Source organism: Pempheris klunzingeri, chromosome 18, assembly GCF_042242105.1.
Source record: "Pempheris klunzingeri isolate RE-2024b chromosome 18, fPemKlu1.hap1, whole genome shotgun sequence".
Lineage (NCBI taxonomy): Eukaryota > Metazoa > Chordata > Actinopteri > Acropomatiformes > Pempheridae > Pempheris > Pempheris klunzingeri.
The window spans coordinates 6,946,328-6,966,300 of NC_092029.1; the positions used below are offsets into that span (position 1 = coordinate 6,946,328).

The following is a 19,973-nucleotide window of genomic DNA, read 5'->3' on the forward strand; positions in this document are numbered from 1 at the left end:
GCTGTTCGACTGCAAACAACGGGCTGCTTTTAAAAGGTACAAGGTGCCGTTCTAAATTGTGAATACCAGCGGGCAGTAATTACATAATGACAAATAGTTCAAGATTTCATAACAATCTTGTAACATTACAAGTACTCCACAAATAGGGAAGTGTATCAATCAATATAATGGGCCCACTAGATGAGCATTAGCCTGCAGCTGCTGCTCTGACAAGTTACACAGCGTTAACATGCCATACACGTCAGAATGGATCTCTTTTTTTATATCAGCTAAGTCTCTGCATCCCTCTTTTGTTGTAATTTCCTGCAGTTCCATGCCCAGGCATCAAAGAGAGCACAGCTGTGTCATTGGATGAATGCTTTAATCTATTCAGCCAGCGCATCTGTGTGCTCTGTCTTACGCTACGTCATTAGCCGCCCAACATAATATGTGTATTTGTGTGTGCATGCGTGTGGCTGAGCGAGTGCATATGCATTCAGTCATGCACACGTACAGTATGTGTGAGTCTTGTTGCATATGTGCTCGCACATGTCTGTCCTCTCATGCAAAAAATGCAACACACACACGCACAGGATAGAATGACAGGATAATGGGGGACTTTTCTATGCCTGAAGTTATGTTGGGTTCCCGGCTGAAGGCCATATCAAGACATCACATTACAGACACTAATCTGTGTGATGGTAAAGTTTCTAAATTTAGGCCTGATCGCTGCTTTTGACTGACGAGGAATGAGAAATACCATTGTACGTAGTCGCAGAAAAGAAGAAGGAGGAAGAAGAGATGGTGAGAAAACATGTGGAGCTCCACAGGAGGCCCCCACAAGCCACAACATCCAGTATTAACTGTTTCGACACAATTGTCCAGTAAAACAAGCGTGCGTGTTTACAATGCCACATCCACTGTGTTGACCGAAAGCATGGCAGGAATCTTGATTGCAAAATTGACTCTGGGAACTGAATGGAGTCAGTTTTATAGAGCTACAAACGTTAGGATAGATTAGATTGTCTTGGCTCATATAAATCATTGTCAACTGACTGCGTCCAATAAGAAAGTCATCTATTCCGTATAATTAGCTTAGAAACAGGATGGTATTTGTCTTATGTAAAGCTGATTGAATGGATGTCATCAATTGGTCAGAACAAATGAGATTCCTAGCACTTGCTAGTCAATAGGAAAATACAGTTGTCCAGTTTAAGCTCAGTGGCTTTGACTAATTATGCTGTGATGCTTATTTAAAATCAGACCTTGGCATTTAAGGGCTTTAGTCCTATTGACTATTCTCTGAACCCCGCCACATGGTTCCTATCCAATCATAGCTCAGCAACCATAACCAGACACAGCAGGCCAACTTCTGGTGTTGAAGAGCTGTGGCTGTAGTGAGAGCAACACGTTGCATTTAAACAGTTTGGAGGGTGGTGTCTTTTCTAAAACCAATGACAAAAGAGACAGAGTGTAAGGAATGGATTAAACAGTTTATTTGCTCCGACTGAAGCTGCAAATGTCCGACTAACGAGCTTAGACCCAGTAACCTAGCTCTGCTTTTAATGCCAAGAAGTAAATTGTTAATTTACTTACGGAACGGAGAGCTTGACAGTGGTATCAATAGTAACTTAGCGATCCAGAGCTTAGCCGTTAACTACACTCATATAAAACTACTGTATATTCCAGTGGAGACTGAGAGATGCAGTTGGTTCAAATGCACAACGGTCAGGTGTGGACCACAGTTGCACATCGCCTCATAAACTCCTCTCAGATGGTGGATACAGAGTGGATGGTGGAGAGGATGCTGTGATGTAAGCCTCAGTGCGATAGCAGCCTGCATCTTCAACCTCTCACTTTCCTTTGAAGTCTCCCCCATGAGGGTGTGGAAGCCGGGGGATGGTAATGAATCAAGCTGAGCCATAATGAATGTCCTTATTCAAGTCTGCTTTGATGAAATTCCACCTGACTGATCTCAAATCACAGAACAAAACAGCGAGAGCTTGCTGACAATCTTATGAAAGCTATACTGGCTGGAAATATGATGGAGAGCGTTGAGCGACTTCGAGGATCCCTTCAGGATACCATGCTGAGTTTCTTCCCTTCCTTCCTACTTCCTCTGTGGATCACTGTGTAGGATGAAATCTGATGACAGTGTGTCTACATTTTCAATTCTGAAATGGGTCCTGGTGTTACAAATACAGACGTGCTGCAATTAAGATGTTTAAGAGCCCTATGGGGTAATTTACCCGGCGTGAGCTGTGTCCGTTCAACAGCACATTGTGTAAATACATCAAGCACATAAAAGCATCATAAAATACAGTGAGCTGATCTTCACTGTAGAACAATAACCTTGTTAACAAAGTTGACACAATGAAAAAAATTCAAGCTGCAATCTCACTTAACTCACAGTTCACTGTGAAATCATAGAAAAGAGCAAAATGTTTTTTTTTTCACACTTCATACGAGATGAGGTGCAGCAGCACCGGCCACGTGCTTTGTAGAGGTCTGGGGCCCATCTGGAGGCCTGTGGTATTCAAGATAGGTAGAAAAGACTGCCAGGAGTAACAAAAGAAGTAAGTAATTATAGAGAGAGCTCCCATAGACAAAACGTGCAATAGACTGCCTGCATTTAGCCGTGCATAGCAGCAACGGCTGCTTCTTCCTCAGGTTCTGAGTCGTCTTTATGGCTTAGTCTTGGAAGAAATGGCCTCTGTAATATGGTGGATATGAAACAAATGAGTGACACACGTATTCTCTAGCATTAACACAGATGAGGAAAACTTTGCACATTCACGGTCCTAAAGCACAGTTGCTTTAAGAAAGTGCTTCGGAGGATGGGCACAGACACAGCAACTGGCTTTCTAAGGCTGCCCTTTCTAAACAGGTATCGCTTTAATAGTGATTACACTGGAATTAGACTCTGGTTACTACAGCAGTTTACTAGTATAGTACATGAACACACACACATAGATACAAGAAATGCTTGAAAACACACAAGTTTTCAACAGATTTAAGCCTGTATTGCTCACCTGGAACCATGCAGAAACGCTCTCTTTTTTGCAAACATACCGGGCAAACAAACACGTTCACCACCATGTACACACACACACACACACACACGCTTCCACAGAAATAGCGTAACTCCTTCAGCCTGGAGGGTGGGTGACAGAGCTGTAAGGGCCAGTGCTGTGTTGGGCAGCCACAGAGGCAGATGCAGCACTCAGTAGCCTGAGGGCATCTCTGGGTATTCAAGCTTCACTGGGCCTCTTCATCAGTGCCCTCTGATGCCTTAGCCCCATGACCAACCTCACACACACACACACACACACACGCTTCTAGCACAGAGCCAGTCAGGCCTTTCCAGCCTTTCGGACAAGAGGGGAATTGGGAAAGAAGTAGAACAGCCTCATTGAGCGCAGACACACACAAGTTAGACTGAGAAAATTGTAGAGGATGTGGGTTATGGTGGGCTGTGTCTCTTCTATCAATTCTGATGCTGTAGGAGAATCTAGGTTAACTCTTTCCCTCTCCCTCTCTCTCCCTCTCTCTCTCTCTCTCGCTCTCTCTCGCTGTGTATCAATGTGTGTGTGTGTGTGTGTGTGTGTGTCATCAGGCTGCGAAAGGACATAAACATGACACAGCTCAAAGACGGTTAGCACAACATTTAAGATCCATGACAAACAGCGTTTTAATTGGGTTGCTGAACGTCAGATGACAGCAGATTTTGTGCAGATCTTCTTGTGATTATAATTTCACCACCAGTTCACAAGGTGGATTCCTACCTGCATTATAAAGACATGATTTGTCGTCTGTAGCATTTACTATTATGTGTAACGTGTAAATTGTGGTAGCACATGTGTCCAAGTTCTACAACTTGGACAGAAGATACTAACATGAGGCCTGTGCATGCATATTATATCTTCTTAAATCTCTCTGAATTCTCTCGCCTCATGTCTCGTTCACATGCTCAATCTCTGCCTGTCTTCCGCTCTCTCTCTCTCTCTCTCTCTCACACACACACACACACACACACACACACACACACATATACACAAACGCACGCATACACCCACATCATTTTGTTACTGACATGCCAAGTCATGCAGAAAACACAAGGGAAGCTTTTTTTAATCCCGGGACAAAAACAGCAAAATGCAATAACCTGGGACAAAAGTGCTGACATCTGAAGATGAGTCGGGCATTCAGACAGACTGCTCAGTTGCAGCTGAAATGAGCAGAAGCGACGGACTGAGAGAAAGCAAGACCCCCTACAGAGACAGATAGATAGACTGGCACTAGTCTCCAGCCTTCTGATCCTCTTATTCTCCCCCCTTTTTCCCCCTCGTCTTCATTCTTCACTCCCCCATTTATCCCATTTTTTTTTATCCCAGTGCTTAACCCATCTGTATTTCCCTTTCATGCTCCCCTTCTGGTAAACCACCAACACCCTGGGGCTACAGCTTACCTCTCTATTATCACCCCCCTCTCCTGTGGTCACCTGTCCTGCTCTTCCTCCTCCTCTGCCGTCCTCTCATAGCCTCTCCTCTCACGTCTTGCTTATTCCGCCGCCCCCCCCCCGCCTTCTCTCTCTCTCTTCATCTCACCTCTCTCCTCTTCTCTTTGCTTCTCTATCCGAGCCTTGTTTGCATGCCCCCTCACTCTGCTCCTTGATTAGCAAGATCGACCAGCGCAAGTCCGCCAGACACTTGGTTAAAATGGCCAATGAGTCTTTTCGAGAGGCTCCTATATAAATAGAGGGCTGAATCAGACGCTTCAATTACAGATAACACAATCCCATCCTTGCATTTCAAACACTATTTAACCACAAACAGGGCGACAGAGATGCTGGCCAGTGGCACAAGAGGTCAATCTTGAAGGTTGAGAACGTAATTCAGCATGCACAGTAAAGCAGCGCTAGATTTTCTTGTTCCGGTCAAATTATTCAATATATGACTCCCTGTGACTCTTATGTAATTGTGAATTTGTGTGAGCAACGAAGGCTGCCTCCTCATAGACAGCGAGAGCAGTCTAGTGCGGAGCCATAGGGACTAAAATAGTTAGTCATGTGTTCATTATCGCTATCCTCTTTTAAGCACTCACCCCGTATCCAGAAACATTAAAGAGGAGAGGACCTTCGAGTGGGTATGTGCATGTGTGTTTGGGTGTGTGTGTGTTTGTGTGCAAGGTTGAGAGAGAATGAGAAACAGAAAGAGAGAGGCAGAATATGAAGGGAATGAGGTTGTGGAATTGTGATAACTTCAAAGGTTATTATCATTATTACTGCAGGCTGAAGCCATGCTCTGGCATCCCTCAAGCTTTGATCATTATGTAAAGCTGTTGTGCTCGGTGCTGGCACTGAATACATTACAGGGTGGATAACCAGGGAGTGTGCAAGTAAGTGTACACAGACCAACACGTTGACTCAGCTTCTAAATATCTCCCAATTTTAAAATAACACACATCCCATAGTCTCTAAAGGGTGGATAAAGAGAAGCTTTTAGCTACTCGCACCTTGACGTCTGATCTGGACAGGAAGATGCAAATGAGACTGTACACAACTATCTGTGACATTTAAAGAGGCACTCGACCAATTTTTACACATTAAGCTCAGTGTACTAGTCACAATAAGTACTCCACAGCCTGTGAAAACAGTTGTATAATGTCTATTTTGGTTCTGGACGAGTTTTGTGAAGTCTGAGAAGATGATGAAATCACCAAGGTTATTTCAGCTTTTGCTTGAAGACAAATATATTACAGGTGGTCTACAAAAGACAAGCAAAACTCCCCAAAAACTGGGGGCACATGGAGCATAAAAACAGAGGCCAAAGTGCAGCCATTCAGTGAAGGGTGATACTATCTTAATATCAGTTTAGCCACCATAGTTTTCTGCAAATTGACAATACAGTCTTGGAAGAAGGTTCTGATGAAAATAACACATACTGCACTTGATATTTTGGGGGGCAACTAATGATTATTTTCATAGTCGATTAGTCTGCAGATAAATTACCACATATTCTTAGGTAGTGCCAGCCATGAAGACCAAAGTTGCCAACTGCTGCCTGAATTGATTCAATAGTGAATGCATACAAACAGTTGGAATACGACTCCAGCTGTGATTATCCAGCCTTTGATCGATTTATCTTTTGCCAAATGCCCATCACGGTTTCCCAAAGCACGACTTGACAACCTCAGATGTCTTAATTTGAATTCCAAACCCTGAGGTTTTAAGCTACTATCACATGAGGCAAAGAAAGCAGCAAATCCCCCTCCTCACATTACAGAAGATCTTACTAATGCTTTTTAGCTTAAAAATGGATCATTTGATTATCAGAATAGTTGTTGCTGCCTATTAATATTCCTTGGATCTACTAATAGACCAGTTGTTTCAGAGACTGTACTTTGCATGAGGATAGCTGTTGACTAGAGGTCACAGCTAGCTCCCTTTATACTTCCAGTCCTGTCAAATGCTAAATGCTGCAGACTGCATCCAGGAAGACACAATGGTCTATGATGTCTCCAAGTTCTAGGGCAAAATATAGGCCTCCTGACAGCTTTAGAGGTTTTGTGCTTATTACCCCTATTAATAGTGTGTTGCTGTTAGGGTGATTATGGGCTCAGGAGGGGAACCCCAGCTCAGAGGGCCTAGCCACCACTTTTAATTTTCGTCTACACATTCTAATCCGAAAGCCACAATGAACTTGAAAACAAGCCATCTGTTCCTGCCCTTACCTGGCCTACATTAGCCTGAGCACAAACACAAACTCTGGCTGGCTGCAGGAGAATTACACATACAGAAAAACAAAAACATGGCCAGTGCAAATGAATGTCTTGCACTGTCATCATCACTGTCATACAGCCGAGCCATAAATAAGGAGTAGTGCAGCAATAAAAGAGAGGCTGTCACTGTAAAAATGAAAAAAATGTCACAGCATGAGAGCTTAAGGTCCATTAAGGTTGTAAACTCACCACTGAGCATCACACACACACTGAGAGCCAATGCTAGATTATAAGGCTGTTGGTGCATTACAATATTTTTTCCCCTTCAACATCAAACCATCGACAATTCCTCCTCTGTAAGTAACGATAAGAAAACAAGGCATGAACCAGCCTTCTTTATCTATTTGCAACATGCATACAGTAGGTGTGATGCCCACCCAGTTCAATACCAAGGACAGCGGTCGACGCACGGAGAGCCTGACAGCCATGACAACACATGCACTACAAAATGACAGATTTATTTCTGCACGGATGCACCGTAAGCAGCGACACAAACCTTCCCTGGATGACACTGCTGTTTCGGCTTGAGGCATTTAACCCGCGGACACAGAGACAGACACACAAACTAAACCCTCAAACATGCATTTCGCCTTTCCAGAGCGGCTTTTTTTTGCCCCCCTGCAAGAAGCAGCAGCAGCAGCAGCAGCCACAATTTGAACCAAAACGCAGCGTCTAAGCGCGTTTGTCGAATAAAAAGCTCCGCACCTACCTGCTTGTCTCGGGGTCGAAGAGCTCACATGTCCCGTCGCTTATTTTGGTCTGTTACTGTGGATATTGTTATGATGGTGGGCACCGTTATGTGTCTGCCAGCGCCATGTTATTATCACTGAGAGGAGCACTGTGCGGTCCTGTGCGCTACATCCGGGCTGTTGAGGAGAGCGAATGAGCGCAGTTGGTGGCGGCGGAGAGGGCGGAGAGCGTCCTGGATATGTAGAGCACCTGTGCAGCAGAGCAAGGACAACTTTCAGCCACCACCACCCGCTGTAAGCCACCTCGATCAGACCCACACATCCACATCTGGAATAAAGCCATTAATCTGGGAACTCCACACTAGTCTATTTCACCTACAGAGCTGTCATCCTCAGGGGATACTTGAAGAGATTTTGGAGGAGTGTTACTAATAAAGAAGAACATTAACAACGTGATTAACAAAACATACATGTGAATTTACACACATTTACTTACCTTCACCTGAACACTAGTGTCGCCATCGGGAGGGTGAAAACTAGTTAGCAAGCGAGCCTGATGTTAACCTAATGATGTTAGCTTAAAAGTAACTGATAGCCTAACGGCTAAAACGCTTAGCTAGCCTTAACTAATGGCTAAATGCTGAGCTAAAAGTAGTCGATAAATGGTTTAAATGATTAACTAGCTGAAATGAAATGATTTACTAACTGACAACCATTTGTCCATTACTGTTAAACAAAGGGTGAAATAGCTAAAAGTAACTTTACTTGACAAATGGTTGAAATAGTTAGCTAACAACAGATTCATGGTTAAAATAGCTAGCTAAAAGCAGCCCCCAACAAAATAAACAGTTTTAATACTTGACTAATGCTTATTGATAAATGGTTAAAATAGTTAGCTGAAAGTATCAGATAATGCTAAATTGTTGATAAGTGATAGCATTGTATTAAAGTATTGAGTAAACAGTACCGTGTTATTGATTACTAAATGATTGGAAGAGCTAAAGTTAGCTTAGCTTGACATTGATAGTTATGAGTTATGGTGTGGCGGTTAGCACTGTTGCCTCACAGCAAGAAGGTTCCAGGTTTGAACCTGAGTCTTCCTCTGTGGAGTTTGCATGTTCTCCCCTTGCTAGCGTGGGTTCTCTCCGGGTACTCCGGCTTGCCCATAGGTTTAAGTGTGAGAGTGAGTGTTTGTCTGTCTATTTATTGGCCCTGTGATTGGCTGGTGACCAGTCCTGGGTGTCAGCTGAGACTGGCTCCAGCTCCCCCGCGACACTGACTGATAAGCGGTTTGGACAATGGATGGATAGATGGAGTTATGGTGGATAAACCATTGAAATAGTTAGTGATAGCTAAATGTAATAGATTGTGAAAAGGCTGAAAATAATGAAATAATAAAAATAAATGATTGAAATAGTTAGCTGAAACTAGTGGATGGTTGAAATAGCTAAAAGCAATAGATGAATGGTTAAAATAGATGCTAAATGGTTGTAATGCACAGCTTCTGCCACCACAAGTGGTAGTTTTATGACAGCAAACTTGACCTAAGCAGACCTAAACATTGACAGTTCAATTGTATGAAAGTATATTGGAAGAATCCACTTCTCTACAATTAATAGCGTTATATAACATCCAGTTTGAAAAGTGGTTAAATGGAGGGTTACTTGAGTTTATCTGGCAGGACTGTGGGGCAGATAAAGAAGATTAGGAGCCACTGACATAGAAGACAACAGTGGTCACACCTAAACCTCTGAAAATAGCAAAAACCATCCCAATATGAAGGAGGCAAAACTGTTTCAGAGGCCTTGGAAACCAAACCAAAGACTCTTTGAATGTCTCCACATTTTCACTTTAACTACTATAGGAGACGGGACAGGACTGTGTCAAGATTTCATTTATTTGTATTCATTTATACATGGGTGGATTGACATACTGGGGTATAATGGGGCAAAAATGATCTGCTGGGCACCCATTAACCTCCCTCTCCCTCCAGTCATTTTGTAATGAGTACAGTTTTTATGCTGGAACAGTATCTGGCTCCAGATTTACTCTGTGGTAATTTGATTAAACACATTGATTTAAGAATTTGCAACACGTAAGCAAAGAGGTCTCATGACTAGATTTGGGCACAGAGACACTGTTCAAGGCAGAGTAAAGATGAGGTACTAAAGCACGGTAATATTATATGTATTTTTGTTGCCCAGGCTTGATACTTAACTGATCTGTTCAGACAAAACCGAACCTCACATCCTTTTAAGAGCATTATCGTATCAAGTTGTCATTTTTCTGCTTCTAAACAGTATGTTAGGCATGACTGTAGATGTAAGTGTTTCTCAAGTAAAGCCAGACACAGGCTGTAGCCCCAGAGCATTGGGGATACACACAGTGTGACAGCCTCTGCCAGCTCTGACAGTGTCACAGCCCTCATTGATCTCCCATCTCGGTTTCTGACATGCCGTTTGTTGCACAGGGCTCTTCCCTAGACTACAGTAAGTGAATGTGCAAGGGCACGAGTCAATTTCTCCCGCTGTGACAGGAAAGTCCTTATGTCTGACTGTCTGGTTAACTGAGGAAGAGGATGGGAGAGGAGGCAGTGAGCTGAGTATCTATTATTATGCCAAGGTCTAGCTCTCTGTGTTGTTGTTAAACATAGGGATCAATGAAGGAGCTGCTACCACATGTCCTTCCCTTTCAGCATCTTCCCTTAGGCTCCTCAGCCTGACAAATCTTACCAGTTGACTCGCTTACAAGGATACATCTTACCTTCTGTTTTTTTATCAGCTGGCCATACAGGTGTAAAACTCACCATGTCTCACCTACAGAATGAATGAGAAATGCATTCCTGTTCTTACTGCACCTATGTGCAACATACGTCTAACCGCCATAGATGGATGCTTGAAAAAGTCGGCATGTGCTTTCCAGACAGACACAGTCTTCCACACTACTGTTTTCCTTGCTCAAATGATTTGTCCGCTTGTGATGACACCTTCCTCGTCTGCTCGTCTGCTCTATGTGGCCTCCCTACCACCCATAAATCCCCATGGGAAATGTGAGCCTAGACTGTAAGCAGTGGGAACACCCCTTAAGCTCAGGACTATTCCAGGCTGTGCTACACTTATTATGGGCGTTATGGAGAGCCACATCTCTCCTTCTCATATAGCCACATGGGGGAAGGTGGGAAAGCCTAGTAATGCATTTTAGTAAGTGGGTTCAATGTGAATCTTTTTAACTCTTCGAGATGAAGTGTGTTACATTTTTAGAATTTTTTGTGGGATACAGAGGAGCTGAGAAGTGATACTTCACCCAAAATATACCTCTGAGAAACAAAACAGTCACTCTCTTGAAAGGTGTCATTAAAAAGTTCCTTCAAAGCTGTGGGGAGGCCGTTAGCTTGACACAGAAGCAGTGGAATTAGCCATATTTGGATGATTAAAGATGATTGTTGAAGTGGATTTACGACAAGAAGTGTGTTAAAACTACTTCACTCTTATTGAAATCCACACGAGGAAAACTACAAACCTTTCACAGACACTTTGCAAGCAAGCCTACTATCTGTTTAGAGTCTTTTCTTTTGCTCAAATGATAGATTTTGGGTGGAATATCACTTTAACTGCACTGCTTCATCAGATCCTTGTGCTGCTTTTTGGCCTGCTCATGCCATGCATTGTGGTTTGTTATGATGTCGGAGAAGGAGTCAGCTGACCGGATATATCCATAGATCTCAGATTTATTCAACCCTATTGCCTTTCATGGAGCATGAAGTATCACCACATGACTATTACCCCCCCTGTAAGAAATTGACATCTCCATCTAGTGGTGGATTATGGGAGCACAGAGGTTACTATAGTGCATCCAACTGTAAGTTGTTTTAGTGGCTGCTGGTTAGGTCTGAAACGGTTGTCACAACATCTCTGAGTGAATAATGTAATCCTTTTGTGATATTAAATTGATCTCGTAGTGGTCCAGACACATGATGATGATTTTAACCCACATAAACACACTCATGTCCCAGCAAAAAAACGTGCTGCTGTCCCCATGGCAACTGTAGCAGCCGTTTTCTTTGAGACCATCTCCCTCACTCATACTTCCTCTTACACACTCTCTTTGATTTTATCTCTCTTGTTCACTCATTCTTTGAAGACACACAGCCACAGGTTATTGAAAAACACCATCTCATTGAAAACCATTCATTTGACAAAATTCAGAAATGGTACCCATTGCCTTGTAAAACTGTCTGTTTTACTCTCAGATCAACTGGTTATTGAACCTTTAATAGGAAAGAAATGGTGAAGAGCAGGGAGAAAGGGAGGTAAGGAGGCTGCAGTTTACAAGTGTTGGAACAAGGCCCAGAGCTTATCAGAGGCTAATGCCACCGCTGTTGCTTTGGAAAACCCTGCTCCTGGCAGAGCGCTCTCTTCTGCCTAACAGCAGCACGCCTCACGGTAGCCTCCTTTTCCTTCAACTTCCTCATTGGTTGAAATTTAAAAAGGAGATCTCCTACAAGCGATATCATTATACTCCCTCTCCCATCAAACAGCATATGTCACAACCACATGGTACACAGCCACTCAAATTTGTTTTCCAATTGAAATCTCTACGTGAGCTATATTTGTGACACACGCATGGTGTTTTACTGCAACTTTTTATCACATTATTCAATAAGAACAGATTGGGTTGATTGCATAGATGGGTTGAAGAAACGAGTGCTGCCAGTTCCAGCTTTTGACAGGCTGACAGGCCAACCTGGAGACTAACCATGAACCAAATGTTCTGGATCATTTCTTGGCAAGAAGTCTCTTCAGACAATATGCAGCCCAAGCAAAACAATCCTTCACAAGACGCTTCACTTTGTGGTTGTCTAAAGCCTGGTCAGAGTGCTGGAAAATATGACAGCATTTTCTTTAGTAGACTCTCTATGAATTAGTACAATACAGTAAGTTGATTAAGGGATTTAATGGCAAGAGACGAGGCACTGATTCTCTGGTGTGGAGGATCTGATTGCATTAGTTTAACAGGGAAGCAGCAGGTAGACAGAAAGTTTAAGAGACATGCTTCTTAAGCCCAAGGCCAGAGTTTTAGCATCAGTTTTACAGAAGGTTTCACCTCGTTAAAATGTCCTTGAGTGAGACACGGTGTTAGACAAGGTCCAAGGTTGTTGTTGGGTGGCTGATCTGTTGCATTTAAAGCAGAAAGTAATATCACCTATTAAATTATTACCCACATTATTACTTATTATATAGAGTATCTGACCTATGAAGGACTTTATTGCGTGTGTAGTCTGTCTTTAAAACAGTATCTTAGGGGCCACTTAGGGGCAGTGGAAAAAAACAAAGACATATTATTGTCTTAGAGAACTGATATGAAAAGCATGTTACCAAGAAATTGCTTACTTGTACATTCAGCATTGTACATTCAGAGTTGTGTTACCGGATGGAGGTCCAGTATTCACTGTACTTTGTGATTTCTCCTGAGGGAAATATCTGGTTCCTTAGCAGGTGAATATGATCATAAGTTACTCACTCGATGAATATAGGTCAAATATTTACCCGCCTTCAAGCTTTGTTTTTGTCTGCGACAACTATTGAGGGAAATATCTCTCTATTTAGCTGCTAAAAGCTCCACCAGCTAGTTGCTGACGTTGTCCCACTGCGGAGGTAGAGTACAGTGGCTTTGAGAGAAATAAAAGCAGTAAAGCTGCAGGCTGGAAAACCAGAATAATTAGGTGAAAGACATTAAAATACTCTGTTCTGAGGGGAGCATCAAAGTCGAGTTATAATTCCCTGTTGGTTTGTCACCACTTGTGGCCCCATTTATATTATAGCTATATAATCTTTTAATAATGAAAGAAACACATATTAATACAGATTTAAGTTGTACTAAAGGTTAAAGATCACGAGTAAAACAGCCTTATATGATGTACTGGTAAATATGTCATTGGATTAATATACTGACAACAATATAATTACTGCTGCTACATTTTCCACACATTTCAGAGTTGTTGTAATGCACCATAGTCCCTGATGTGCACAGGCAAATGACAAACAGTCATTTAATTTTGGAAACAATTAAAAATCAATTAAAAAAAAACAAAAAAAGAACCACACGATTTGGCCTGTAACAGCTTATAGGAGATAATGAGACATTAGGATCTAATCAGCCCAGATGCTCAGTTCAACAGATTCGAGTGTTGCCACACAAACAAACACAAGCACATGCGCACACACACACACATACACACACACACACGCCAGAGGCTCCAGATTCCCAAACTGTTCAACGTGGCCGCACCCTTTGCCTCATGTGTGACACTGTGAGGGTCGGACTTCAGGGTGCTCTCATACACTCATGAAGAATTACTAAAAGTGTGTGTGTGTGTGTGTGTGTGTGTGTGCACATGTGCCTGTGTATAATATGTAAACAGTATAGTACAGTATTATCCACTCAGTGTGTGTGTGTTTTTCCTGGTAGCAGAAATGTAGGCTAATATTCCAGTGGTTTTTATAACAGACTGTGATGAGTTAGACGTCTCCATACAGCATCTTGAACAGAAAACAACGGAGGAGAATCACAACATCAAAGATTTATAATATATGTTATGTTGTTATCCTTATGAACACAGAAAGACCAAATGATTCCATACTAATTTTTAACATTTATGGTGAATTAATATTAAAAAATGTTTGGGTGAATAAATACAAATATTCATTTGAATTGTGAGAAGAGTTACAGTATATGACTGTAACTGCTTATGATGCAATAACCCGCTGTCTATTTTTAAAACTACTGGCCCTGAGAAATGCAGTAGACAGAAAAAGCACTTTGTGAGAAATAAAACGGACTGTAGCTGGAGGAAATACAATACATTGATGAGTGGACTCATTTGCATTAGTTACTTTTTGCTTGAGTCCAGGAAAGACTACGTGATAGTACTTTTTCTACTGACTGCCTATGTCCCAACAGTAATTTGTACTACTGGGTGAAATAGTTGCCTGTAACCCTAAGTGACTACTTAAGGGTAAGGAAAGGGTAAAGGCTGCCAGGAAGACTTACAGTGAATTGTTTGAATTATTGATAAATAAAAGATGCTTTTCGTTCTGTCTGCAGACAGAGTTTGAAATTAAAGATCCAGTTGGATGAATGTCAGGCGCTGAATTCCTAGAGGATTAAGTCTTAGCATTTTAAGAGGTTCTGCAGTTTCTGACATTTTTCAGCTCAGATGATGGCTAATCTAATAATGGTGTGAGGACAACCAGTGCAACTGTGTGAATCCCCACATGGGAGTGTCATTTGTTATGATGCTGTTGCCCCGGAGATTTATTGAATGATTATGTGACGATTTATTTGGCTGAGTTTAATCCCGGCATCTCACCTGTTAAACGTGATCAGAACATTAGAAGAGACAGTCAGACAGTTAGATCTGCTATTTAAATTCACTCAACAATCATCTAGAGAGGAATATTGACTGTGAGGTATGAGCACCTCTATTGACAACCAAACCAAATACTGTGATTTAACCTGAGGGTGAACCGTTGAACAGTTATGTCTGACTTTCCAGCTGTCGATGCCAGAGTCACTGCAACACACAAAACAGCACTGAGTCCTGCCTTCTTTGTCAATCTGCTGTAATTGTGTTACTCTGTGTGGCTTAGACTGACATGGCAAGAGTGTCTCACAGTCCCATGACTGCTCAACAGTGAAGTGAACCACATCAGCACAAAATCAGCCCTGTCAATGTGCTGTCAGTGGATATAGTTTAAGTAAAGAAAGAGTCAATATAACATTTTATATAGTCTGTATATTTCAATGTTCTGATATTGTTTGCTACCAAGCATTCACTCATTTATCTCACACATTTCCCTCAGTTTCTTTCTCTTTAGTTGTATTTTATCCGTATTTTATTTTGTCACCATCACATTAACACACAGCTGAGGCCTGTGGATGCAGTCTCCTGCGGAAAAGGCAAAAGTAAAAAAAGAGTTGCATATTCAAAAATCTATTATGTATCTAAGCTAACATATCAGCCTCTATATCTTATTTACATGTGTTGTTGTGACATGTGAGGGTGGGGCACTCCTCTCTGACAGTGGTGTGATGAAGTGAGGAGTGGCCAAGTGCTGAGAGGATTTGGGGCTATAAAAGAGTGTGTGGATGCGCTTGGCTAAAACTAAAATAAGCTATACCACGACCTGCAGCCTTCCCCTGAGTGCACCTGAGGACTAAAGACAAGAAAAGGTAATTTCTAGTCTTAATCTTACCTGCAGCAGCTTGTACAAAATGGTTTATTTTTCTGAGAATTAGACCCAAACAGGGTCTTTGCATCCAATAGAAAAGGTTTTCATAGTACCAGGGAAGGATTGTGTTCTCAGTCTGGGTTCTGGCAGGCGCATTAAACAAATGGGTCATAAGATTTTATCTAAATACATGTATATATGTATGTACGTGTGTGTATGTAGCTTATATGTAGCTTGTCAGTTTTATCACTGTTAGTTGATTGGTAATATTAAGGCTGTTGAAAAACCTCAATCTACACTAATTGATGAATATACACTGTATGTAATTAGAACGTGATTTAATCTTTTGCATTAGTACTCTTTTCATTTTTTCATACTTTGCAAGTAAAACACAATAATAATATTTGAGTTGTATTTGTAATAATGAACATTGAGAAGAAACATGGTATAACAACACCAGGTAGTTAATTTAGTAACTTTAATTGAATTTGCAGTCACAAGGACAACTATACATTAGTCATACAGCCTGGACACCAAAGAATCATTGTTACTGCACATTCCTCTGTGAGTGCACCTCAGTCATTGATGAAACCCTGAATCAATCTGCCATTGTGTTTCTGCAGGACTCTGGGTGTTTTTATGGTCATCATTCAATTAGTGTAAGCATCCAGTAAACTACAGTTAACAATGCATATGTACATGGAGACAGGCAACGATCTGATGCTCCGTTTGCACTTTGACATGGTGAAAAGCTGTAGAGTCCTCTGGTGGTCACCTAGAGAACTATTTCTTTTCTCTGCAGCTCATCAGAGCTCAGTCTGGCTGCAGTGTATGTTGTTTTCTTTAATAAAGAAACAAATGGATATGTTTTAGGTCCTCAGTTTAAAAGCAGTTTGTTTTACTGTTGTATGCTGTTATTTTTCTATTTTCTTTTGTGATTTTTGTCATTACAGACATGACAGATGATCTCTTTCGGTTTGTTTCTGTCTTTAAATTTCTGTCTCTGTTAAATCCTCTGAGATTAAAAAGCTGTCAAATTAATACATTTTGTTCTTACAGGCAGCATGGATGTAAGTACCACATCGAATTCTCAGATGTCTACACTGGTAAGAATAACACAAATCTTGCTAATCTTTTTCTTCAATCTAAATATGAATGTTTAAATCTTTGCTTATGTCAAATGGCCTTGTTTGCAACTGCAAGTTTGTCTCCTCCATCCTGTCCACTCTCTCTCTTCCCCGTATCTCCATCCTGGCCCCTGACCCTTCTCTCCCTCCATGTCCTCCCTCTCCTCCTCCCTCTCAGCATTCTGATGCTCTGTGTGGCAGCTGCCCGTCCTCTGGTTCTGCCCCACAGGCTAACAGCCTTTGGCCCAGCCTGCCGCCGTCTGGAAGTGGATTTCCTGCTTGGCCAGGACAGCCCACCCAGCCTGCACAGTGCTGGACCGGCCAGCCAAACACACCCTGCTGGCCTGGGACACAAGCGGCTCCGTTCTCTGTCCCTGCACCAATTTCAGCTCCAGCCCCTGCTCAAGTTCTAACACCAGCCCCTGCTCCACCCACCACCATCATCCCAAATGCAGCTCCGACTCAAGTACCAGCTCTGGCTCCAGGGCAGCCCTGCCAGCCTTGCTGGCCTGGCACCCAGTACCAGCCTCTCCAGCCACCAGCTCCAGTTCAAGCTCAAGTCCCTGCTCAAGTCCCAGTTCCAACTCCAGTCCAAGTCCCAGCACCTGCTCCTGCTAGCGGCATCCATCCAGTGTACCCTGGCCACCCTGGTTGGCCTTATAACCCAGGACAGTCAGGGTGGCCCGGGCAGAGTCCATCTATCATGCCTCCACACTGGCTTCCACCCACATCTGGACCTCTTGTGAGTTAAACACAAATAATCTGTTTTAACACTGGCTGCTTTACAATTCAGCTTGTTCTAATGTTATTCTCTCACTCTTACTGTTTAGAGTGTGCCATACAACTTGAACCTGGCTCGAGGGGTCTATGATAAGATGATGATGACCATCCTGGGTCACGTCAAACCTAATGCTAAAATGTAAGTGTACTTTGCTTTCTGAACATTTTTTCCATATTTTTCTAGCTTCATCTTGTAAAATTCTAGTTTTCAAAATCCAAATCCAAAATATTTAAACCTGACCAGTTGGTGAAGGACAGACAAATCGTACTCAGAGGAGAGAATACAGCGTCAATAAAGGTCTAACCAGCTTTGGTCTTCCACAGGTTTACAGTGAACTTTCTGAGAGGCAACGACATCGCCTTTCACATCAACCCCCGCTTCAGCGAGGGGAGCAAACAGGTGCTGGTCCGTAACCACAAAGTGGGTGAGCGCTGGGGTGCAGAAGAGAGGGACCTGAAGGGACCCTTCCCCTTCGCTCTTGGGAGCCCATTTGAGGTGAGTGTAAGAGAGGCTGAAAAGCAGAAGAGCTTAAAGATGCTATGTGTAGCATGTTATCGTCAATAAATCATTACCACGTTCATTTGGAGACGTGCTCACCCGAGGCAAAGCGTCAGTGTCTGCTGCTACTAATCCACTAATGCTCTACCACAACATAAGAACTTTGTTTTACAGCGCAAATAAAATGACTTAAACAGAATTTACTAATCATGTTAACCAGGGTCTCTGTGTTTGATGGTAACTTTTACAATGATGTGTTGATTTTTTAAAGTGCTACACATGGTGCCTTAAACTGACTGTAGGCCACTTTCTCATGGTTAACGTCAGGCTAACGCTTGGAAAAGATGGAAAGGGTTGGAAAGTCGTTTGTGCAGGCGGGTCCTAGATAAGGGAAGTGCTGTACTGCAGGACAGCTCCTGGAGGTCAGTGGGGGTCTCATGTTGCTGACTAACATCAGTAACAAACATGCTTTACAGGCATCGCCAAGAGGTTACTAATCTGAGCAGCTTATTCTGTCAAACAATGTCTGTGCATGTTTAGTGAAAGCGAAAACAACTAAGTTCATACACTTTTCTTTCAATCTAACTTTGTATTTTTCAGCTGGTGAAGTTGAATTTTCTGAAACTAAATCATCCTAATTTTACTACTTGTTTTGTTCTTGTTTGCGGCTCCAGTTAGAAGATTCTTTTCCTGCAGAATGACTAAATGAAGTCCCGATCAAATGATTGTTTTCTTCTTTCTAAATGTGCACTGCTTGTAAGCCAATTCTCTGTCTTAATGAAATTGGTCCATTACTGGTGTTGTGTTCTGTTCCAGATGAAGATCCTGTGCACTCATGAGGCGTTCAGGGTGGCGGTGAACAACATCCCGCTGTTTGAGTTCCGACACCGCATCAGAGAACTCAACCAGATTGACAGAATCAACATCCTGCATGACGTCGTCCTCACCTACGTCCATGTGGAGACTCTTCCATAGGAAGTGCACTATTACTCATACAGCACATGAATCAACACATAAATGCATGCAAACACACATGCATACAAAGACAAATATAGAAATTTGCACAGACACATACACACACACACCAATATTTGTCACATTGCTTGAGATCAAATAAGTGTGTGGGTGTGTGGTGTAATATTAATATTAATATTGACATGAGCTGAGCTCATTCTATAATATGCTACACAAGCCTCAAACTACTTCCTCTACCACATGACTAACCATTTAATGTACACGCTTTCTTTTCAGTATAAAGATGCTAATGCTCTTGTATCTATAGTGCACAATATTTTCTGTATTATTAAATTGCTACTAACTGAGAATATTTACATGTACCTGTCTATACTGTCACAAATAAACAACAAGGTTTATTAAATGGCCATTGGGGGTCTGTTAACTGTAGTGATTCTTAATTAAAATGATCAACCAGAAATCTGGTCCAGTGTTTCCATTGTTTGTTTTTTTAAGAGAGCTTAAAGAAAAACAGTGCAACAGTTTGAAACTGCATGACAGTAACAGAAGAAAAATCTCTGTCATAGAAATATAAAATTCCAGTAGAACATTAAAATCACAAAAACATGCACAAATGTACAGAACACACACCAGCAGACTAGTTATGATACACATGAACTAATGAGAACTGCCCTCAAGTTACAGCTACAGCAGTCTGCAATCAGGGAGACACCACTGGCACAAAAATATGAATTACACGATCTAAACAAGACATCCTCAGCAGGTCATCTGACACGTTCCTCAATACTTCAATATCATGTCATTTCTCTCCTCACACCTAAACTTCATCTAACCTCCTGCTTAAACATTTATACGCATGTCCATCTCTAAATAGTGTCTAACATAACCAGCACCCCCTAACCCTCTAATTCTT

At 42.1% G+C, this 19,973-nt stretch overlaps 1 protein-coding gene across 3 annotated transcripts; it reads left to right on the forward strand.

The window, feature by feature from the left end:
* Positions 1–5,114: 5,114 nt before the first annotated feature.
* Positions 5,115–19,226, forward strand: LOC139218091 (galectin-3). Of its 3 annotated transcripts, XM_070849635.1 has the most exons (7): positions 15,613–15,680; positions 16,743–16,785; positions 16,985–17,548; positions 17,637–17,725; positions 17,911–18,082; positions 18,413–18,507; positions 18,902–18,984. In XM_070849635.1, exons 2-7 carry the CDS (start codon positions 16,744–16,746, stop codon positions 18,903–18,905), a joined length of 966 nt encoding a protein of 321 aa, XP_070705736.1. In that variant the 5' UTR covers positions 15,613–15,680; position 16,743; the 3' UTR covers positions 18,906–18,984. The 3 variants fall into 3 exon arrangements, with proteins under 3 accessions (XP_070705735.1, XP_070705736.1, XP_070705733.1); XM_070849634.1 differs by lacking the exons at positions 15,613–15,680; positions 18,413–18,507 and adding an exon at positions 5,115–5,124 and having other exon boundaries at positions 16,739–16,785; positions 18,902–19,226; XM_070849632.1 differs by lacking the exon at positions 18,413–18,507 and having other exon boundaries at positions 18,902–19,226.
* Positions 19,227–19,973: the final 747 nt, after the last annotated feature.